This window comes from Mus caroli, unplaced genomic scaffold, assembly GCF_978045245.1.
Source record: "Mus caroli unplaced genomic scaffold, Mus_caroli_1 scaffold_10, whole genome shotgun sequence".
Lineage (NCBI taxonomy): Eukaryota > Metazoa > Chordata > Mammalia > Rodentia > Muridae > Mus > Mus caroli.
In genome coordinates, this window is record NW_028227265.1 from 89,770,183 (window position 1) to 89,795,510 (window position 25,328).

A 25,328-nucleotide genomic window follows, 5' to 3' on the forward strand; every position below is an offset into this window, starting at 1 on the left:
TCTATCTTAGAGATACTGATCTATCACTGACGTAAGCAGAATGATGATGGCCCGAAGTTATCTAGGACTAAGCAGGCCAGTACTTTACCTACTGAAACAAACAAAAACAAGCAAAATAAAACTATCTTTCTATTATGTTCTATTGCAACAATGGACAATTGTGTCAAAACATCAGCAACAAAACAAAACAAAACAAAACACCAAAACCAGTAATCTTGGAATTGTAATTTAATGTTGTATTGGACTAATTTTCTCCAGGTCTGTCACACACTCAGAGAGAAGCTAACAGACAGAGTAGATCAAATGAGTGTCCATGAAAGCACCAGAAAGTTGTAATAGACAAGGATGGTAAAGAGCACTCAGGTAAAGAAGTAAAGACAGTGAATCCCAACACTAAAGGGGAGAAAACAATTTCCTGTTTTGGAAGCTCAACAAATCTCACCACAGATAAAAGCAGGGCAGAGAGGCACACTGCAGCAAGAAAAAACAAGGGCAAAGAAGATTTAAAGTGACATTCTGTGGGGGCTGGAGAGATGGCTCAGCAGTAGAGGATACTAACTGCTATTTCAGAGGACCCTGGTTCAATTCCCAGCACCCACATGACATCTTACAACTATCTGTCACTCCTAGATTTGACACAGAAGGGCCAGCCTTAACATTACAAACTCCATTTTGCTTCCAGACTCCATTTTATAATTAACTTGCCCTCTGAATAAACTCAGCTACTGGAAAAATCTCAACTTGTTCCAAGAACCATGTCACCCCATCACAATTCTCAGCAAACAGCACTGCACTCCTAAGCAACAACCAATCAGTTCTTAAGGGAAAGTACCTATTGTCTTAAAGTAGATTGATTAAGCCATCAGCCATTGTTCATATCAAGCTGAAATCATTACTAGGCAATAGAATGGCATCAAGCCATTATGTAACTGCCAAGTTGGAAAGTTCCTCACCCATCAACCATGATAAACAGGCAAGTCTTGCACCAGCTCAGCCCCTTCCACTGTGCTGGAGAGGTTGGAGGGTTCGAGCTCAGGCTTGAATAAAGACTTTTGCTTTTGCATATGAGTTGGACTCCTAGTGGTCTCTGATGGTCTTTGCCATCTGGGCATAACACCACCTCCATATAGACATACATGCATACAAAACACCAATGCACATAAAATAAATTATTTTAAAAATGACAATCTGCTATACTCCTAGATCAGTGCCTTGCTCAACCATCATGAGAAAAGCTTCCTCCTGCAGCAGATGAGAGTACAGAGACCCACAGCCAGGCTTGCAATGAGTGAGTGACCTTGGAACACTCTGCTGAGAAGGGGATGTCTTTGTCAAAAGTAACATATCCTCCCTTCTGTTTGTCTTCTCCAACTCCAAAGTGTTAGTCTCTGTCTATGTTACTATTCTATTATCATCCCTTAGATTCCTATATGCTTTCTAGTGAGGGAGGGAAAGGTAGTTGATTGGGGTGGGAAGTGATGTGGAGAGGAACTGGGATGAGTAGAGGGAGAGAAAACCACAATCAGGATATATTAAGTAAGAAAAAAAATCTGTTTTTTATGGGGGAGGGAGGACTTGGGCTGGAGGAGACCCAGATAGCCTACAGAAGAAAACCAATTACATTCAGAGCTGACCCCTTAATTTCAATTACAGAAGCCCCCAACACTGTATAGGTTTTATCATCACTTGCTGAGAAGCAACTGTTAACTTACAATAAAGACATTTTCAGAGAGAGGTTTTGTTTGTTTTTCTTTTTGGTTGTAATGGGAATTGAACCCAGGGCCTTAGACATAATAAAGCTCAGTGGTAACTCTACCCTGAGCTATACTGCTAAACCATCATTTTCCAATCACCAAAGGACTCTATCTTGAGTATTTTATGAATATTGGATCATAAGGTTTAGAAAGAGGTGAGATTAAATTAATTATGAGCACTGGTAAATACATATAAATATACATGAGTGAACTGTATGGATTCATAGGCCAACAGTCTACATTACTTATCTTCCTGTTTTACTCTCCACCTTATTTATTTATTCATTTATTTATTTAAGGCTTTTCAAGACAGGGTTTCTCTGTGTGTATCTGTGACTGTCCTGGAACTCACTTTTGTAGACCAGGCTGGCCTCGAACTCAGAAATTCACCTGCCTCTGCCTCCCAAGTGCTGGAATTAAAGGCGTGCACCACCTCCACCCAGCCTCCACCTTATTTGTTTTGACAAAACACTGTACTTGGATTCCATCAATTCTGGTAGACTGGGTGGCCCACAAACTCTAGGGAGCTAGCTGTTCTTGTCTCACACTGCCAAGTTCTGGGGTTGCATGCATGTCTCACCTACTTGAGCTTTATGTGGACTCTAGCAATCAGAACTCAGAACACCAGGTACTGTCAAAACCCAGTAAGGAATGGTCAGTATGCCGGTGTGGTGTGGTGGCTTAAATATGCTTGGCCCAGGGAGTGGCACTCTTAGGAGGTGTGGCCTTGTTGGAGCAAGTGTGTCATTGTGGGAGTGGGCTTTGGGAGCTTCCTCCTAGCTGCCTGAGGATGACAGTCTTCTGGGAGCCTTCAGATGAAGACTTAGAACTCTCAGCTTTTCCTGCATCACACCTGCCTGGATGTTGTCATGCTCCCACCTTAATGATAATGGACTGAACCTCTGAATCTGTAAGCCAGCTCCAATGAAATGCTGTCCTTATAAGACTTGCCTTGGTCATGGTGTCTGTTCACAGCAGTAAAACGATAACTAAGGAAGCAGGTAATTCTAAATAGACACTGATGGCCAGGAGGGGTGACACAAGCCTTCCCAACACTTGAGAGGCAGAGGCTGCAGAATCAAGAGAACAAAGCCCATGCTACACAGTAAAATCACCATAAACAAATTATCAATGATATATATTTAGAATATCTAATTAGAGATATTAGAAAAAAGAATGATGCAGCCACTATACAAGAATTCCAAGTTTCTATGCTAGGAGATACATCAAAGATAGCTAAGCATCCTAAGAGGAAGAGCATAAAGATGTTATTAGTTTAGGTATATTCATCAAAAACTCAGAAGATAAACATAGAAATATATTAAGTACTTACTAAATTTAAAGAAAAAATAAATTTCTAAAGAAGGCAACGTAAAGCAAGGAAGAAAAGAATGGTTTACAGAGAAAAACACCTAAATTCTACATCACTAAGGATTGTAAATTAATGGAATTTTCTAATTAAGAGGCCAGGAGAAAAGAGACCATTACATTTCACAAAATACACCATCAAAATTTCCCAGTTAATGAGGAAAGCGAAGCTGAAAAATGCACAGCAGGCCATCCTGATGAGGCCAGGAACTAGCACTAGCTTGCTTGATGAGAATGAAAAGGCCAGACCAAACCTAACACATCTTAAAGACTCTTACAAATGCCATTGCCTTCGGCTTTGTTTTGCTACTTGTACTGATAGTAAAAATGACTAGAAGTCCTGGTAAGGTCATACAAATGAGACAGTGACTTCCAAGCACAGATTTTCAGTATCTGGAGTGGCAACAGGAAGAACTCATGAAGGGCTTCTGCTGCATCCTCAGAGCTGGGACTGCCCATGCCCAGCAAGAGGACATCTGTGTGACAGTCCGTGTTACAAGTTGAAGAACTACTTTCTTCACGAACAACCCTTTTCTCTTGGTAGGACAACTGATAAAGCCACTGTTTAAAGCAATAAAGGAGATTGAGCTGGGCCTGCCTACAAAATCTCCATAAAGCCTATTTTTCAGAATGCATAGGTAGCACAGCGACGATCTATCTGTAAACCACAGCTGCAGCAATCATTTGGGAGGATACTTTTTGGGAGAAGAATTGTGCCTGGAGATTGTGGGAACGAGCAAATTTTAATTCTTAAGCTACTTAATAATTATTCATTTTATTTGCATTAAGTTTCTGAGCTATGATGCCCCAGTATAGGGGAATGCCAGGACTGGGAATGTGAGTGGGTGGGTTGGTGAGCAGGGGGAGGGGGAACGGGATAGGGAGTTTCCATAGGGGAAATGAGGAAGGGGGATACCATTTGAAATGTAAATAAAGAAAATATCTAATTAAAACGTATTAAAAAAAGTTTCTGAGCTAAAGTACATTTTTAAAATCAGGAAAAGCTTCATTATCATTAAAGGGAACAATAATAAAATAAAATATTAATTTAAAAGGTAGTCTATATTGATAACTAAAGGTTTTATAAGGCAAAATATATACAGGGAACAATAATAACAAAATAAAATATTAATTTAAAAGGTAGTCTATCTGATAACTAAAGATTTTATAAGGCAAAATATACCCAGAAATCTAGTATACTAACTACCAGAAATTTGGCTAAGGCATAATTAATTTATATTTTCACACATGTAATAATGTTTCAAATTAGATAACATAAAAATGAAGAACATTATGAGTAGACAATAAATCCGTAATTATAACATTTAATTTAATTTTAATATACCAATTGATAATCAAGCAGAAACAACTATCAGTAATGACAGACAAGACTGAAACACTTAATTAACATGCATGGTAATATATATGTGTAAATATATGTACAATATATATTACAATTCTACATCAAAAACTGGGGAAGACACACTTTTAAAAATAAAGATTATTTACAAATATCAAATTTAGTCCAAAACCACATTTCAACATATGATGAAATACCAGTGAAGTGGTATTAAAACCTGACACATTTTTGATAGTAATATCATTAGGTTAATTAAAATTGATATCATAAAAATCATATAAGGGATGCTGAAGTAAAACAGCCTTGACCTTTGAGCTAGTTGAATTGCTTATTCTTTTGAACTCTTTTTGTATTTTTTTCATCACTGTGGAAAAATAATTTGAGACTTGACTACATGCAAAATATAAAAGAATCTGGGTTATCTGGAGTGGACAAGTACTGAGGGTAACTACTATATTCACAGACCCAGGAGGACAGACTCACTCTTTCACTGTAGCAGGAAGAATGAAAATAGGCAGAAGTGACTGTAGCAGGCACTCTTTTGGAACAGGCAATTTGAGAGCTCAGAGGGTCTGTCTTTATGTCCAGACCCCACCTCATTTCCCAAAGGCACTTTAGTGAAGTAATTTAAGAATGTTTCTATTGTACAAAAAAGTTTGTAAAAAAAAAGAAAATCAAACAAATTTTAACAGTTAAATTATTTAATTTACGTAGTGAAGATTAAAGAACATGAAGTTATATCACATTAACATTTGTTTTACATAAGGACAGAAGCTGTCCTCAGTAAAATGAAATGAAAAATTTGTGAACCAATAAAATAAAAAATAGCAAATGTTTCCCTCATCAAGGATAATATGAATAAAATATGCAGTTTAAATCTGGCTATTGAAAATACCTTAATGCATATGACTGTAAAGTCTATGCAGTTTCAACTATATGGTAACTAGTTAAAAATTAAAAGAGACATTGAAACTGCCACCACTAAAAAGTGGTTCCCACTTGTGACAATAAAAATTAGCCATAAAATCATAAATACTATTAACTATGTTTACAAGTATATATGATATTCTAATGTAAGATTTTCATTTTATAAGCTCTTACAAATATTTAAATAATTATCAGAAAAACACTTTTAAAAGTAATTAGAAATTTCTCTTATTGGGAAGTAGCAGTAGATTTTATAGAAAATGTTTTCAATTTCTTAGACAAATTTAAAGACTGTGTAGGCCCCATAGATGTGGCTTGCTCTCCAATTATCCTGTGTCACTCCTTGTGAATAAGCAGGAAACCTTGTGCTCATTTGATGTTGAAACCACCTCCAGGATGTGCTCAAGTCTAAAATAGGTGTTTCTATAGTTTATAGTAGCTAATTAAACACTGTCCCCAAATTCAAGGGACTTCTCAGGTAGATGTCTATAGTCTGAGGAATCCTTAACAAGGCTGAAGGGTACCTAGGAAATGAACTAAATGGCATGTTTATGGGACACAGTCAGGTTATTCTGAGCAGGTTCTTATGTGCTGGGCTAACCAATAAGCTTGTTCGAGAGAACAGAAAAGTCACGATTGCGAAGAGCACTTACAGAAAATTTCAAGACTAAAGAATGAAACTCATAGTCATGTTTGTGTAGTATGTAACAAGAACAATCTTATATAGTTTTTAATAGAGCAGAGAAAGTAGGCAGGCAATAGAGTTTCAGAAAAAAAATGAAAACTGCAAATGAAAAAGTGTCTAACATGATTTTATTGGCATTGACCAGTCTTTAGAGTTAATTCTTAAAATACCTGTGTTCTTCAGGAAGAAAGCCTATCTGTTCTAGGATTTTTGATAATACTTCATATATTGCTGAAAAATATAAAATTTCAATTACTTTACCAGAATGTCTGGTAAATGTTTACCAAATGTGGTGGTTGTTTACTCACATTTACTTTAGTTTATAAATATAAAACTAATAAAGATATACAACTGCTTTCTACATTTTGTTTCACATATCTAGAAATTCTGGCTTGATTGCATCTTATTGTATTTAACAAATTCCAATACACTTTAAATGGCATATACAGTTTTATATAAAGAAATAACATTATTCAATATATAACAGGTAAGGGATATATATATACATAAAAACATTTAAAGTATTGTACATACACTATTAGTAGGAGAATGGTATCCATAAAGTTGAAGACGCTGACATAGAGCACAAAGGGCCAAATGAAGTGTCACATTTCAGAATGAACCCAAGTATAGCAAAAGAAAAAAAGAAAAAGACGACAAAATAATCAATTAGGAAGGGCAAATCATTATGCTACATTCTCTATAAAGCACACATACAAGTGAGATAAATGTTAAAGATGAGTAGCAAAGTTTTTAAATTCAGTATAAATAAATGTTGACTGAGCTTGTAGCCTGTGTTCATTTCAGCCGTTTCACTGTACATGAAAGGACCGCTGCTGTGAGCAAGCAGTTCCTCGTGAGCGTGAGAGTGGAGGTGGGGCCGCTGGGCTCGCAGCAGGATGGATGTGGACAATGGGATGAGGCCCTGCCCTGGAACCCTATTCTTTGCTCTGCTCACCTGTGGAGCAGTAGTAACACTTACCTGCCAGGAATGACTTGGGGATACGGAGAGTACCACTCATTATGGTCTTAGCATAGACCTTAGAACAAAGTGTTCATTTCGGAGTTTTAATGGCATGGACGTATTTTAGAGTTTTGTTTGGATATGCTAATTTTCAGTTAAAGAAACCAGGAGGTTGTTATCAAGTCTATCAGCTAACATTGTTGATGTCTATTATATTTTTATAATTATGTATTATACCGGTAAGTAGCATTTTAACTCATTTAATCCTCATAAAATTACTGGTGGTGACAACGTTATTCTATTATTTCAATTGTAAATGTAAAAATACTGAGACAGAGAGAATAAGAATCTTACTGAGATCAACCACAAAGGTAATGCATCACAGAGGGAATATTCAAATCCTCTGGACCTGGCTCATGGGCCTGGCTTGCTTTCTCTTTGGGCTTAGTCTCATTTTTTACTATGAAATAAATTTTAGTTGTTTTAAGTTCAATCTAGTGTTTAGAATATGTGTACATGTATACTATCATTTCTATCAACTTGCCAAAACTATTTACATTTTAATTTTACTTGGTCGTCTCTAGTTGGACTAGTCAAAGTCAGTTCAGATTTGTATTGTTTAAAATACGACTAATGCACTGAAACCAAGGACTGCCATATCAAGGACGGTAATGAAGAATTGTAGAGGGCTGTGCTGCTGAATGGTGCTGTCAGGGAGAGGTCACTGAGAGGAACACCTGATAAAGACGTTACCTAATGAGCTTTGAGCAGGGCTATTTAAATTCACATCAACACCTCTGAGGACCTGTAGATTAATTACTGTAATGAGGTCATTCACATATATCAAGTTACATACAACTTATATGTTATTTTTACTTGTTCTTTAAAACTAAGTTGATTTCCCAATATATTTGCTAGGGAATATAAGACATATCACCTAGGATAAGGTCATATAATATAGATTTCATAATTTACTTAGACTTGCCGAATTAATCCAAATTAATGTGAATTACACCACTATTATGAAATGCTTGCTTTCAATGTATTTTACATTTCTTTGTATATTGTATCCTACAATTTGTATGTTTTTTTGTGCAATGTGTCTTACAATTCCTTTACCTTGGCTTTTGTATTGATACTGTAGCTTTCCCCACTATGTTATCTGACCTATATATTTTAGTAAATACTAATGACTAAAATTATATTTCTAATTAAGTATTTGTTACATGACAATGAAATGTACCATATTTTTGGTATTTAAATAGCAAATGAATAGATTAAGATGGATAAAAGTAGAGAATTCAGAGCAGGCCACCAAAGGTTGAAACTGTGACTTTGCCACTGAACAGGATTATAATTTTGCATAAGATACTTAAACTCTATAATGGTCGGTTTCCTTGTTTGACTGTGGGCAACAGGAGGATTGGTGGATAGATTAAATGCATGAAAAGAACATAGCCTTGTGCCTGATAGTAAGGGCTTAGGACCAATCTGTTATTTTGTCATTGTTGTTGCTTATGTGAGCTGGCCTGTGGTTAAGACTGAATTATTTGGGACAAATAAAATGAAGACTATAAAGATGAAATACTGTTAATTCTAACTTCAGAATGAGGCACTAACATGTAACCCAGGAGAAGAGTCTACACTATTTCTAAGAGATGCAGAAAGCCTACATCATTTCCTTATATTTACCATTCATTATATTACACTATCATTAAATTCACTTACAGAATTAAATCTTTGCATATTCACCTTTAAATTTTTACATGCATAATGATCTTATTAATCTATTATATGATATATACCCTTCATATCTCACAAATAACGACAGTATGGATGAAAATGATTTAATGAATATGATTGGGTACAGATACTTAATATCAATATTTAACATAAATATTGATATTGATATTGATGCATAAGATACTTAAATAATTATTCTACATTAAATCTTCAAAATGTTTGCAGTAAAGGAAACGATCCAAATTCTAAGTGTGACACTGTTTCAACAAGTACAAAATAATTCTCACCTGGAAAAACCCACCTGAAACCACTATAAAGTATTTCTTACCAGCATGGCACGTTTTTCTTCATCTCCTTTAGTTTCTCTCTTTTCATTTTTTTTCCTGAATATCTCCTGAAGCTATACAGAAAGAAATCAGGAATCAAATACCTACATATTACACTATACTAAGTATATCTTACACATAAACAAAGCAGTTTCAACATTTAAACTACTCTGTGTTTTATGATTGTATCATTTTTCACGGGAAAAACCATCTCCTTTGGTACTGGCAGTTCACAGTTATGTTAAAATGTATTGAATATTACAGTTTTACTTCATCTCTACAACACAAAGACACTGAGTCTGAGGCACACCCAGAAAGAGAGGAAACCTGGTGGGCTGTAAGGAGCACGGAAGCAGTCCTCACAGACTCTGGTTTGAGTCAGGCTTCTGTCTCAATGTTCTTGCAGTAGACTGGTCACCGACTCTACTGGTTCTAATTTGTTTATATAAGAATGGACATGATCACCTGTGAAGTTCCTGCACTCACTACTAACTGTACATGGTAGAGAAGAGACTGCTGGCATCATTTCTTAGATACATTAACTGTCTATAGCTCTTTTTTTTTTTTTTTTGTATTTGGAAAATAAGAAAACTGTATAGAGTGCTACATAAACTAAGTATCAAAACTAATTATCTAGTACTTTGCCTATTATACATAAGTGTTAGCTAGTGCTCCATTACCCATACTGTTTATAAATCTTTGAATTTCTGAGGTCTTCAATGGAAGCTTAATTCTGCTGCTTTTACTGTAGAGGCCATGATGTGCTTGTGCTCACAGGAAAGCACTAAGGGAATCAGGAATGTTAACCATCCAGGAATGTCTCTCTTCAAAGCTGGGAGTGGATGTGGCTAACAGCATGGTAGCTTCTGCGCCATCTGAATGGCTAGGCCACACTTGGTCCCCAGATTCTTACAAACAGGAGCAAAGGTGCTTTATAGCCTTGTGACCTTTATGCTATCTCTATGACCACAGCAGACACTCTTCCAGAGCCTTAAGGTGTCACATGTATCAATTTATAGAGCCTGTCTTTATGGAAGAAGTCATATGTACTTTACAAGTAGTTATACCTGATGTAGTTATACCTTAAGCTTTATTGTGCACACAGAATTGAGTTAATTATTACCGGGAAACTTTCCAAATTGTGCTGTGCTTTAATATGACTGAAATAAACCACCCCGTGTCAGACTCTGTCAGTCCTGTAGAATGGGACCTCCTTCCTGCCTCATGCCGGTCCTACTCTGCTGTCTGTGGTGTCTGCAGAAACTCCTCTAACACACATGGGTTTGTCAGTTTTCTGAATAGTTTGTTATTCTTGTCTGTAGAATCTGGATTGCAATCTCAACTCTATAACTTCCCCTTTTTGAGTTATTTCTTTTACTTTAGTGCATGAGTGTGTGTATGTGTGCACATGGACAGAGGGCAGCGGCCAACACTGGGTGTCTTCCTCAATCATCCCCCACTTAATTTCTTAAGATGTCTTGCCAAACCTGGAGCTGACATATTAGTTAGACTACTTGGCCAACAAGCCCCTGGGACCCTCCCATCTCTGCCTCCTCAGCAATGAGACTACGGTGCAGGCTGGCTATCTGTGTGGTGCTGGAGATCTGAACGCAGTCCTGCTTGGGCAGTGAGCACTTTACTGACGAGGCCGCCTGCACAGCACTGTGTACACTGAGAGTTGAGAGTCCAGTTACTCCTGTTTTCAGAGTCTCTGACACAGACAGGCAAACATCACACCTAGGGAAACACTACAGCAACCAAACAGAGCAGATTACAGCTCTAGGGCAACTGCAGCCCTTGCACAGAGTATATGGGAACAAACAGCAGGTGATGCATATGCCTCTGACTCCATCCCAGAAGCAGGCAACATCTCAAAAGACACGGGTACAGAATTCTTTCAGAAAGTGTGATCTCCAAAAGTCAGTGCTGATACAGAATATTTAGTCACATTATTTAGATAAACAGGCTTGTTATAAAATAAAATAGCTCTTTATGTAATCTTTTCTCTTACCTTTAAACAGAGGATATGAAAGAAATGAGAATAGAACATTGATATTATTGGCAGATTTTGCTACTCTAAGAAATAAATTAGTATTACTTTTTATTTCAGAAGAAGAAAAAGTATTTTGCCACAGAAACAGATGTAGGATACACAAGTAACAGACAAAGACTTGAAGGGGAGATGGGAAAAGGACAAAGCAACTAAAGACACTGTCAGATAAATGGTCACACAGGAGGAGCAGAGATCAAAGAAAAGGAAAGGAGCAGGAAGTGGTTAACTCTAAGGGACTGGGAATAAAAAGGGAAATGGGAAGATGAGTCCAAACTGATACAGACAAGTTCCTGTGGCAAAGGGCTGTGACAAAACCTGAGTATTAGCTGGAAAGACATAATCTCAGGACTGCCTTTTTCCCATCGAGTCCAAACATCGGACTAGAGTCATCTTTAAACACTCAATATAACTTACATTTCTGTAAGTCTTAACACAAAACATAACAATGTAAGGGAGCAATATTTAATTATTAGGAAAATGCAGCATATAATGTACATACCACCAAAAATTCTTTTTTATCCACCATCTCATTTCCGTCAGTGTCAAACATGTTGAAAGCTATTCTAAAACCTGCATGGGGCTCTGCCAGAAAAAACAACAAACAAAAAAACCAGAACAAGTTTTCATAAGATGGAAGAAATACTTAAAAGTACAAAATCCATGCATTCAACAGTTAGATACATACACTGAACAAAATAAATGCAAAATAATATATTAGTATAAGTTACATAGAGTGAGAGCTATTTTGAAGAATACGTATTTCTGCTTTATGTACTGCAGACTCAGTACAGTAAGCTTGCTAAGTACCTATTACTTATTGCACTGTGTTAAAGGAAATATCTGACAACTGTCCCTCTAAAAATAAATATTCTGCTTATTTGTTAACAAAGACAAACATGAGGTCACTGCACTTGGTTTCTTTTTAAATTGAACTATGTTCAACTACTTGGAGTGGCAAAAGGAATAAAGATATAACACAATGTACCAGTTCCAATTCTTTAGAAAAACCTAAATGAAATCACCTGGGATAAATGTGCTCATGAGAGGGTACAGATTTGGGGTTAAATTTTTAGAAGCTTGAAAAGGCAGAAGGTTTTATAAAATGTGTGAGTGTGTAATCCCAGGCCTTCCAATACCCACGTATCAGGACTCTTTGAGAAACACTATCATGCTTATGAATTGACTTAATTCTATGAGCTTTTTGAAGTCCCATACGTTTTCTTTATCTTTGTTTTCTTTTTCTTTTTTTAAATATCTAGAGTGTAAACAAGAAAATCTGGAGAAGAAAAGCATCCTTCAGGGAGGAGGTCAATGACGTTTTTAAGAAAAGACTTGACCTTTGTCCTTCAAAATGGCTAGCAAAAATCTGAATGCCCCATCTCCAAGAAAACTGAGCAGCCTGAGGAAATCCTTCTGAAGAAGCGGCTGGCCCTACTTTGCTACCCATCAGAGCTGTCTCTGGGAATAACCAAGGGAAGCCACTGCTTCATGATAACTTGCTTTTTATAAGGATTTTAGGATTCTGCACTTACTGTTATTATCTTTCACAAATACTAACACCACAACAAAATCTTTTAAAAGATTTTGAAAAAGTATATGAATATATGTAAAATAAGTCTCATCAACTAATTGGTATCATCAACTAATTTTCAAGCCAGATCAATCTCAGGTGGCCCTACTCTGAATGGCAGAATGCTTGTTTTTCAACACTAAGATTTTTTTCTCATTATGACAGAATAAACAACATGAGAGAAAATAAAAGATACTTTTTGACATATATTTGCATTCACACCCCTCTTTCTGCTGCTACATCATTCATAACTAGCACAGTAGTGTAAACTTTCTAAGCACAGAAACAGGATTTTAAAGTGAGTTTTACTAGTGCTCATTTGTATACATCTCCAGACTTTATCATCTGAAATTTCCTAAAGTCAATTCTTCCTTGTTTGTTTGGTTTTTTTTCCATCCACCAATTATTTTCCTAAAGGACACCGTGAATAAGACATTGTTTGTGACACAGATGGTCCAAAAGAAGGTAGCATTTTGACACTGCAGACCTTCCACAGCAGAGTGGAAAGACTGACCTTGTAAAACATAATTTCAAATAATCTAAATAATCTGAAGAAAATAAAACATGACAAAAAGATTAAAAGAGAAGGCAAGAGAGCTACTGAAGAGGACTCTTGTGTTTTGAAAGGAAGCCTGAATGATGCACTCCCAGGAAAGGGCAGACAATACCGCACTCAGAGAATGGATTTCCTCTGTGGGAAGGAGTCCCACAATTAAAGGCCTGGGGGCCGAAGCACAGTGAGTACAGCATGCAATTCCATCTACTGAGAAACTGAACCCAAGGCTTTAGTAAGCCTGCCACGTATTTCATAAATACTATTCCATGTGCCAGAGAGAACACACCACTGCAGTGGATAGATAGGAGGTTAAGGGACTCAAACTTATTACTCTTTCACATTATACTTGCAGAAAACCTGGCTTAAATGTATATAATACAAACTTGATAGAATAAATTCTGACCTTTACGGTCTCATGTAGCTGGTACTCCAAAGAGTTACATATTTATAATTAATGAACATTTTATTATTGTCAGAAGCCAAGTATGTAGGTTTTTGACTGTTACAGTGTTATACTTAACATTTTCTTGTGATATTTAGGTATAAATTTGTAAAAGAGCCAATATACACATAAGGTAACTTACAATAATATGCTAAGAAAGATTTTTAGGGTCATAAGGAAAAATACAGATAGAAATAATTTTAATGAGTATACTTACTTGTTAAAATACATAAAAGAAAAAGATATTCTGTGTAAGAAATCACACCTAGAAGAAAACAGTATCAATTATGCTTGAAAAATGTTAACTTATCTGTGACATATATCAAAGTAAAATAATGTCTACAATAAAAACTATGACTGATTTAGTTTTAATGCATATGCTAAATATTGTTTTAAATGAGACTACATATAATATCATTGCAAAAGTAGCAAAATTCATTTTATTTAAATTGTTACATGTGCCTCTTTAAAAATTCTAAGGAAGTTTTCATTCATGATAGATATATTGGCAGCAAAGGTTTGTTTATTAATTTATTTACTGTTAGTGTTTATTTATAGCTTATATTTTAAACTTGTTACTTGTTACTATATGAAACTAACATAAGGAGGTCAGAAATGCAATGAAGAACTTAGTCACTTTTAGTGACACTGGAATAAAAATTGACACTTGTTTAGAACTTTGATGTGTAACATTTAAAACTAAAACCTTACACTTACCTTTTTTCCCGTCAAATGATCATTTGCTACTTTGTAACAGCTTTTATCCCTGATTGACTCTAAGAGTTTTCCCCAGAGGCCTTACTTTCTGTTTTCTGCATCATGAATTCTCTGTACCCTGTAATTGCAAGTTTCACCAAGAATTTGTATGAAGTAAATAAATACACACGCTGTTCCTGCACTCTTCACTACTCTTTATGCTTAATTGACCAAGAAAAGACTGAAAGAATTAAGTTCAGGAATAAGTCTACAGTACTTCCCTAGATTGCAGTCACTCTTGATGTTTGGTAAAAGGTATGGGGGAAAAAAAAACATTAAATACATTGTGGTCTTTAGATCTCCGCTTATCTGATGTTCTTCAAGGCTGCACTACTGTTTGTTACAGAACAAAGAGACTAGGAGTCACTGTGAGGTAGTCTGTCACAGACATGAAGGGAACTACCCGAGAAGCTCTGAAAGCACTCTGTCTTGTTTATTCTAGAATATTGTTACCTATAGTCAGATAGTTGTGGATGACTGCAATGAATGTTATGGGAGAAAGATTCTCAAATGGTCGACGGCTGTAAAGACACAATTATTTAAGAGTTCTCTTACCACTCTGAGTCACTTAGAGGATGACAAACTACTATAGCTAATATAAAGAACTTTTATAATGCCATATAATTGATAATTAATTCAAGGTTTCCCTCATTCAGGATTACTTAAGGGAGGAATCCTTGAATGCAGAGGGTCATGGCCAGCATTTGTCTATAGGGCCACCTGCCTACTGAGCACATAGGAAGGGAGAAAAAAAAGTGATATAATTAAATGAAAATGGTCAAGGAAAGAGAAAATACTGCTGAAGATGAACTATAGATTCATAGTTCTTCCTAACTATAAACATATAAAACCAGAAGAAAATTAGAAGATCAATCCTTTGATTTACTTAAGGCCACCCAGGACAAAAAAACAAAACAAAACAAAACAAAACAAAACAAAACAAAACAAAACAAAACAAAACTGAAGTCAAATACTACTAATACAATAATGGTACGGCTTTAAAGGTAAAGGGTAAAGAAGACACAACTACATGACAGTAGTCAGGAGGCTCAGGACGTAGGGTTTTAAGTTCACGTACAGCCTTGAGCAGTTTGGAGAGCCCCCTGTCTTGAAGAGTGGCAAGAAAGGGAGAAGAATTGACAATTAGGTTCTAAAAATTAGGTTTTCAACTAAAATTTTAAAGAACTTCCTCAAAAGCATGACATCATTACATTACTACACTTCTTGATCTATTATGTTTTCCTGTTACATACTGCTGTTATAAGAAGTTGCTTAATATTTTTTTTTACTAAGTAATAGCTAAGAAGATAAAATCCTTTAAAAATATTTAGTATCTTTAAATATTTAGCTTTAAAAATTTGCCACCATTTAATCTTCATATACATCTAACAAGCTAGCTCTAAACTTTTAGACCCTGGTTTAGCCTTTTCTCAGGGAAAACGGATTTCCTTCCTCTGTGCATTTGGTTTTCTTGTTTTTGTTCTCAATTATATTTGGTCCAATCTATATTTTCTTATAAGATATATTAAGGTAAAATAGTTAAAATTCATTACATTTATCTATTCCCTTTGAGCTTTAAACACCCCCAATACTATTATCTCATTCTAAAATATGAATAAATTTTCTAAGAATATGTTTGTTTGTGAGATAAATATTTGCTATGGAGTCTAGTTTGGCTTCAGACTCAAAAAAATCCTCCTTCTTCGGGCTCTAGAGTAGCTGAGATTAGTGAAACATACCACCATGCCCACTTCTCCAAGGACTATTTTAATGTACTCGAGCCCAGTATTAAATCCTAGTTTAAAAGAGATGTTCACAAAAAAGACACATGACTTTCATTCAGATTACACATGAAAAAACAAGACTTTTTGCTTTTTTCTTTTAATGGAGGCAATCAAGTAACACAGGATAGCCTTGAACCTATTATGTAGCCAAGGCTAGCTGTATATATCTGGTCTTGCATTCGCCTTCCCAACACTGGGCTTATAGACATGAGCCATGATATGTAGATATGCCCCATAATTTGAGAACAAGCCAATGTCCACATGACCAACTACCTTATGGATACAGAGACAGGAAGCTTTTACAGTGAGTGTTGTTTTGTGTAGTCATTAACTGAAGAAATAACTGTTAATTCTCTAGAAGCAAAGTGGAGAAAACTAGTATTTGAATATCTAATATTTTTAAAAAGTACTTTCTATTATAAAAATGCTTTTCAGTATGGTTAAAAATAATGAAGCTAAAGAGGTGATGAAATATATATATGTATATTTGTGTGTGTATATCATGATAACATAGTTCTTAATTATACTACACCAAAATAACATTACTAAAATGGAATCCTCTGTATTTGGTGGTATATATATATATGTGTGTGTGTGTGTGTATATATCATTAAACATATAATATATATTTATTAAACGTATATTTATAAACACATGCAGTTTTAAATCCACGTCAATTCTAAAATGCATAGTCACGTAAGATTAGCTTACCTCTTTCTTTAAGATTTCGAAAAAGCTTTGATGATCCCTTCCAAACTGGTGGAGTTTCTGAGAGCATCTGACTTAATTCCTACAAAAGAAAGATTGGAATACTGATTAGCAGTCAAATCACTTTCTTACAACATGAATCTTAAAAAAATGTAAGCATCCTTTCCAGGAAATTCTCCATTAAATGATCAGAAATTTAACATTAAACATCGTATTCAGTACCTATGCTTCATTCCACCACAATATGCGCCTGTAACATAAATGTAAATAAATTTATAAAATAAATAGTAAAGATGCTGTATGAAACTTAATTAGAGCTATTCAAAACTTGAGATAAATTTCCTAACTAGATGCATATAGCCAAGATGACGAGGTTAAGACAGAACAGCAGCTTGGGTTCTGAGGCAGGAACGAAGGGACTGTATGTAGATATCACCATTACAGTCAGGTGACCAGCTGGATCCACAGTCATCTTTGTTGCTTGCCTGGATTTATCTTAGTTTGAATATGCTGGGAATGAATAGAGAACTTTAATGGTGACTTAATCTTAATACTGTGATCCATCCAATAGCTGACTGTGAGCCTCCATTGTTTGCTAGGCCCCGGCATAGTTTCACAAGAGACAGCTATATCAGGGTCCTTTCAGCAAAATCTTGCTAGTGTATGCAATGGTGTCAGCGTTTGGAGGCTGATTATGGGATGGATCCCCGGGTATGGCAGTCTCTAGATGGTCCATCCTTTCGTCTCAGCTCCAAACTTTGTCTCTGTAATTCCTTCCATGAGCCCCCAATGGAGGAGCTAGAGAAAGTACCCAAGGAGCTAAAGGGATCTGCAACCCTATAGGTGGAACAATATGAACTAACCAGTACCCCCCGGAGTTCGTGTCTCTAGCTGCATAGGTATCAGAAGATGGCCTAGTCGGCCATCAGTGGAAAGAGAGGCCCATTGGACTTGCAAACTTTATATGCCTCACAGTACGAGGAATGCCAGGGCCAAGAAGTGGGAGTGGTTGGGTAGGGGGGTAGGGTACGGGGGACTTTTGGGATAGCATTGGAAATGTAAATGAAGAAAATACCTTAAAAATAATAAAAAGAATCTTTATACTGGGTAAAATGGGAATATTGACTTACACTCACTCATCTTTCTATAAGTAAATTATCGCTGCTGATGAGAAATTATTTGAGAATTTAAACAGTTGAATTATTGCTTATATAAGAATATTAGAATATATTATTACATATTCTACAACAAATAAAAATAACAAAGCAACAACTATAATATGGTTGACTGTGAAGAAAACCAGTGAAAAGATTTGGTAAAATAATGAAATAATTTGAAGCTAAAAACTACTTTTCTCAGTAACATGTTTTTAGTAACCCATTTTTAATGTAGAAACCACTTCTATCTCTAGATCTTTTCTTTATTTACTACACTGTTTCCACTACTACGGGTTTCCTATCGTCCTGATGTCATCCAGAAGCTTACAGAACTGCACAGTGGCCTTTCCTCTCTGTTTGTTTTGTTTTGTTTTGTTTTGAAGACAGGGTTTCTCTGTATAGCTCTGGCTGTCCTGGCACTCACTCTGCAGACCAGGCTGTTCTCGAACTCAGAAATCTGCCTGCCTCTGCCTCCCCAGTGTTGGGATTAAAGGTGTGCGCCACCATGCCCGGCAGCCTTTCCTTCCTGAACTAGCTCAGGTCTTTTTCAGATTTCCAGGTGATTTCTGTGCACATTCAAGTTTGAGAATACTTCAAACAGACTTTTTTCATAAGTGGAATCTAGAAGGTTCTCTGTGTCATTTATAAACAGTATTTTTAAATGTAAAACTGAGGTATCAGAAAATTAAGGTATCCATGGGATGTGAAAAGCAGGCCATTCCTAGGGGCCTTATGGACTCCTAATACTCATGTGTATTCAGTTCCTGCCTGGAGCTGTATTTACACTACAAGTAACAGATGCTGCACGACATGAGCAGGGTCTGAGAGGGGACCATGGCAAACAGGTAAGACAGCAGAGCAGGCGGGAATGAGAATGAGAAACTGGGATGTTTGCCATTCAGACAAAACTAAAAAATGTCACAGCAAGGAATTAAGGAAAGCTTCAATACATTTTACATAATTAAATTTGTAAAAGTCTTCAATACATTTTACATAATTGAATTTGTTGTAAAAATATTATTTTCCCACTACAACTATGTCCCCTAATCTGTGTTCTGATTTTAAAAATCAATTACCTTTGTCAAGGGTCCCCCATTACATGATTAACAATGAACTCATAATAGCTCATTTAATTCTACTAAGCAATTCTCATACATATTTTAACTTAAACCTAAACTGGATAAGTAATTTGCCTGTTAAGCACATAGTAGTAAATTATAGAAAATGATACTCCAAGAAGTTGTTTTTCTTTTTAATTAAAAAACATTTTACCATTTACTAAAAGCTTTGTATATCCACTCATGCTGGGAATTTGTTTCCTCATCCTCAACGCCTATCTTTTCTACATATTCCTGTGCTACACAAAATGAATCTGGCCTTTGTCTCCAGCTCCTGGGAGGAAGATGCAATCCATGAGTCAAGCTTCAGTGTTCATTAAAGAACTACTGAACGTGGGGCTTGGTCACCAGAAGAAGGGTGGGAGCCAGGAGACAGAGACTGGGAGGCAAAAACACGGTCAAGCATTTCATCACTTACAACTCAGAAATAAAACCCAAGGCAAGTCTAGTCACCATGCTCAAGATGCTGGGGGCATGGCAAACCCTGCTCCTCATGGGGAGGGCAGACACTGTCAGTGTGCTCCCAGGTCTAATGCTTTAGCTCCTCACTTAGGTTGGCTTAGTTTATGTTCTTTATCAGTAATTACAACCACAGCCTTTTCTAAGTTCCATATGCCATTTCAGTAAATCATTAAACCAAATGGGAACTTTAGGAAAGTCCTGAAACTATGATGAGTAAGGTAAGAAGTATGGTGGCCGGGAGACCTCTGAGCCTGTGGTACATATCAGAAAAGAGAGCAGTCTTCAAACTACGGAGTCAGACACTAACTCTGGGGTGTCCAATGTCAGAATTACACTGAATATTGAAAGTAGGGAACAAATACACAGTTGCTAAACTAATTTTACTTTCCTAATGTTATAGGTGTTTTTAAAATTCTTACATAATTTTCTTAAGTATAGTTTTTTTTAATCAAAGTGCATGCCTCCATTTGCTCCAGGAAAATTATAGGTTCAGAAAAGAAAAATAACATTCAAAGACAAACCAAACTTCCATTTTATTTAATATTCTTTTATTGAACCCTCTTATAGACATTTTACACAGCACTTTATTATTGTAAATGTTAAATCTTTACTCTCTAAATACTGCTTTATACTTTACTCCTTGCTTTTTTACATAATATGGACATATCTTTATGCCAATTAGCCTTAATTTTGATATTAATGCCTATAAAGTAGCTGTTTATAACAGCACTTTTAAAAGTCAGCTGTTTACATTTTTAAAATACTAAGGACACAAAAGATGTTTGTCTGTATTATATTCATCAATGTTTATTTATTAATGTAAAAACAAAGAATCAAAAATATAAGTATACACAACCATACATTGGATCTTTTGCCAAGAGTGAGGGCATCACTCATCAGACAGTCCTTAGAGAACTCTTCTGAGACGACCTCTGAGAGGATGAGTGGGAGTAGAGCAGACAGCTTCTCAGTCAGGACAATTAATTTCCTAGGTCCTAGAATTCAGCAATCCTCCCACCTGCTGTTGCTCCGCCATATCTGTTGGGTCTAAAGCTGGATACATACACTCTAACACACTTATTTATTTGTACTACTATGTTTTCTATGGTATGTATGCTGGTTTACAATTATTTGATTCATTTCCCCAGTGACAACACTGGTTTTCTAATTTTTTTCTCTTACACTCACTGTTATAGGAGACATGAACAATAGGTATAAACATTTAAACATTTCTGTAGCATATATACCTATAAACAGGATCTCATACATACTTTGTAAATTTCATCAGCCATTACCAAATTCTTCCCCAAAGTGAAGAAAGACATCATCTGTCTTTTTGGTTGGTTCCTTCACACCCTTGTTCATTACTGACACATTCTTGAAGCTAGCCATGTGCTGGGTGTGAAATAGAACATACTGCTTTAATGTGCACGTCTTGATTACCAGTGAGTTAAACCCCTTTATATGTACTTACTAGCTACTCAAGCTATGGCTGTCCGTTTGTTTCCTATTGAGATGATTATCTTTTTAATATCAACTTACTCCAGTTCTAGAGGACTAGAAGATCCTCTTTTAAAGTTGTTTTTGGATAATAAATTACAAAAACATTTTCCCATGCATCAAGTATCTTTTAGTGTTGTTAGTGAAAGTTTAAATATTTAATTTAGTAAAATTTGCCAGTAATTTCCTTTGATTTCATATATCTTGTCTAAAAAGACCATGTTGTGTGTTTTTCAATTTTAATCATAAATAAAAACACAATATTAAAACCAAACCAAACCAAAAACCCAACTGACACTGAGAACTTGGATATTACTCTTGGAGATTTCTTGCTCCTCCAGGTAACAAGTCTATATTTATTATGTCACTCTTTAAACATTTTTTTGAGTTGGGGCATTATAGACTTCTTTTAAGAGTTAGATAAAAGCTTTTGACATTTACTCTATCAACCATAACAATATTTATTTTTCAAAACAATTATTTTCTTTAGTGGGTACAAGTATCAATCAATCCCTTTCTTAAGGGAGTGAGCCTCCCTTTTCAGTAGAAGACTCTCCCTAATTGTACATTTGGGTCTAACCTATCCCACACATGGAAAGCATGATACTCAGTCCTGGTCTTTCAGCTAAGCTGTACCTATGGGGAGAGTTTACTTTTTTTCTTTGAAATTCTAAGGTGGTAGGACTTGAGACTTGGGTGCATGGAAATTGTCATTTTTATTACATTTTGAAAGCAACTGAGAAGGCACAACTGTAAGAAAAGCATGTCTGGGTGTCCCCTGCACCGCTGGCATTCTGATGGCAAGGACTGAGAAGCTCAGCTGCTGCCACTGTACTCTTCTCCCGCACAAGGAAACAACTGTCATTCTGTAGAGTGCTCCCAAATCAAGACAGCTTCAGTTCTGGACCCCAGCTAGGTTTATATGAATTGAGGTATACTCCTGAGAATTAATAAGGGTAAAAAATATAATTAAAGGCAAAGACAAAATGAGCATCTCCAATTCTATTTCCCAGTTCCCTAGAACTTCTTAACTCTCTTCATTACTTCTGAGTGAGAAGACATTATTTGGTACTAACAACCATTGATATGTTAATATTTATGGGTGTTTATAATTACAACCAACTGTTCAGTAGACTATAAACTTACTTATATATCTCTGACAGTATTTGATATATAATACTTATTTAAAAATAATCACCATATATGTGAATGAATCACTAGTAAAAACTGAACATTACTGGTATATATGCTGTTAGGAATACTGTATTTTTACAAAGTTGAAATGATTTTCTCTAGTACATAATTACAGTGCTATATTATGATGTGTTTATTCTTCTAAGCCTATGAAATATTCTATGAAGAGTAAAGTTACTAACCATGGTGCTTGGAAGAAAAAAACCCACAAACCCATCTGTAATAGCTTTTATGTATGGTGGTGGGTTCTGAGGATAGAACCCCCATAGAAAGCGCATTATTCTTACACATAATTGGGGCATCAGTCTGTTTTCCACTGATTTACAGATCTTCCCTAATATGCCCAGACCTGCTTCTAGATTATTCTAATACCTATTACTCTTTTATCTTTATCTAGTTTAAAAAAATCCTTGTAATGATACAATGTTATTTTAGTTAGCAATCTATTATTAACCTTTATCACTCTTCTAATAATATGATTCCTTGCTCTCATCTCTATCACCTCATTATTTCCTTTTCAAAACCATTCTAAATATTTTAGAGTTCTTACTCAAATGTTTTTTTTTTTAAGACTTATTTATTTATTATATGTAAGTACACTGTAGCTGTCTTCAGACACTCCCGAAGAGGGAGTCAGATCTCATTACAGATGGTTGTGAGCCACCATGTGGTTGCTGGGATTTGAACTCTGGACCTTCAGAAGAGCAGTCGGGTGCTCTTACCCACTGAGCCATCTCACCAGCCCCTTACTCAAATGTTTTAAAAAGTAAAAACTAAAATCTGTTTTGTTCAAATTATATTAGAGTAAGACTCGTATTAACACTAATGCAAAGATAAATTTGGAGATAAATATCATAGTTTAGTACCCACAGTATCATGTATATTATATATCGACTCCTTTTCTTGAAAGACAATTATAAAATGTTGTGCATACTCGGTTAAGTATATGTGGCGGTTTGAATGCAAATGGGCCCCATAGACTCAGGTTTGAATATTTGAGCTCCAGGTGGTGGTTGTTTTTTGGTGGAAGACAGGAGGTGTGGCCAAGCTGGAGGAAGTATGCCACTGGTTACCAGTTCTGAGGTTTCCTAAGATGTGTGTTACTCTGAGTTAGTTCTCTGCCTCCTTTTAGATCACGATGTACTCTCAGCTGTTCCTGATGCCAGGCCTTTGCTTTGTTGTCATAGACTCGGACCCTCTGGAACCATAAACTCATTCTTAACCACGTGGTTTTGGGGTTCTGGACTAGAAAAGTGGTTGAGTGAAAGGTCTTAATGGTCCACCCTAGTAAGAACCTAGAAGGCAGTCCTGAGCGCCACATGGACCATGGAGGCCCATAAGGGAAGCAACTGACGAGAGGTCATTTTTGTGACATTTTGAAACAGAATTGCTGCTTTCTGCTCTTGTTCTAAAAATTCTCCTGAGGCTAAATTGAAAAGCAATGGACTGATTTATTTATTTTTTTGGCAGATGAGACTTCATGAAAGCCTAATATTGATTCCCCACATGGTTATTTGTAATTATTATTACATAGGGCTACAGTGAAAAGCCACAAGTGGGCAAAAGAAATATGAAATGTATAGTTGGAAGAGAAGAATGACATCAGGAAATTTAATGTCAAGTCAAGGCTTGTGCTGAAAGAGATATAACTAAGGAGAAGCCTGATCTAAATTAAATAAGGGGAGTGGTGTCTTCAGGGGGAGCTCTCAATCAGGTTTCAGCTTGCAAAGGGAAAAGACCTAAAAACTTCCCCTCCTTAAAAGCAGCAGCAGGGAAACACTGCTGCAAGGTGACTCAGGGGCTCCATCCCAGTGGGTGGCTAAGCTTGGCAGCCTAGCCATGTGCTTTTGGCTTTGAAATCATGACCAGTATAGGGGCTATACTATCGTGCGTTAAAGGGGAGAACAGTTGAGGCCAGGTACTATGTGACAGGTTTGTCCCAGCATGAAGGCTCTGAAAGGCCATTGCATGAATCTGTAAAACTGGAGCCTGGATTTTGTTGGAAACCAAAGATGTGAACTGTGCTGGAGCCATGGGATAACTTCCAAGGAGAGCTACCATCATGGAATGGAAGCAGACCAAGAGAAAAAAGTTTGGTGCAGGCCACCAAGCTGGAAGGACAGAGCCATTTCAGCCCTCTGATACCAAACACAAAGCTACAGGATCTGGAGGTTGCCCCTCTGGGTTTCAGCTTTGCTAATTCTTTCACTATGCTCAATACCTCCTTTATGCAATGACAATGTATATTCTGTATGTCAGAAACACGTGATTTGCATTTGACTTTACAGGTGGTTATAATGAAGAGACTGCCTTGAGTCTCAAAAGAGATGTTATAGACTTTGGTCTTTAAAATGGAGTTGAGACTGAAAGACCATGAGGACATCTGAGGTTGGACTAAATTGATTTTGCATTATGATAAGGTCATAGGGGCCGGGGAATGGAACATAGTGGTCATGTTTCAATATTTGGTTTTCTTTGGGGAGCATCAGAAGGTGTGGCCTTGGGGGGTTGGAGAGATGTCTCTGGTTAAGAGAACTGGCTGCTCTTCCAGAGGTACTGAGTTCAATTCCCAGCAACCACATGGTGGCTAACAATTATCTCTAATGGTATCTGATGCTTTCTTAGGGTGTCTGAAAGAACAGTGTGCTCATATACATTAAATAAATAAATCTTAAAAAAAAAAAAGAAGGTAATAAGGTGTGGCCTTGTTACAGGAAGTATATCACTGGGCATGGACATTGAGGTTCCCAAAGACTTGGGCTACTTGAGTTAGCTCTTTGCTTCCTACTTTTGGATCAGGATGAGGGCTCTCAGCCCTTCTGCTGCCATTCCTTTGCTCTACAACTATCTATGTGCTTATGGTTGCTATCCACAACCATAAGCCCAATGAAATAATTTTCT

The 25,328-nt window shown here is 36.3% G+C and overlaps 1 protein-coding gene across 2 annotated transcripts in view; it reads right to left on the bottom strand.

Annotated features, from left to right (window-relative positions):
- The window catches only part of Micu3 (mitochondrial calcium uptake 3), a 75,145-nt gene that overhangs the window by 17,639 nt on the left and 32,178 nt on the right, over nt 1–25,328 (bottom strand). The window contains exons 4-8 of one of the 2 annotated variants that reach the window (XM_021169879.3): nt 17,000–17,078; nt 13,966–14,013; nt 11,680–11,762; nt 9,130–9,201; nt 6,629–6,667 (exon numbers count right to left, since the gene is read on the bottom strand). In XM_021169879.3, the coding sequence (XP_021025538.1) occupies nt 6,629–6,667; nt 9,130–9,201; nt 11,680–11,762; nt 13,966–14,013; nt 17,000–17,078 (321 nt within the window). The remainder of the gene's footprint in view (nt 1–6,628; nt 6,668–9,129; nt 9,202–11,679; nt 11,763–13,965; nt 14,014–16,999; nt 17,079–25,328) is intronic. The other variant, XM_029480397.2, reaches the window with a different exon arrangement.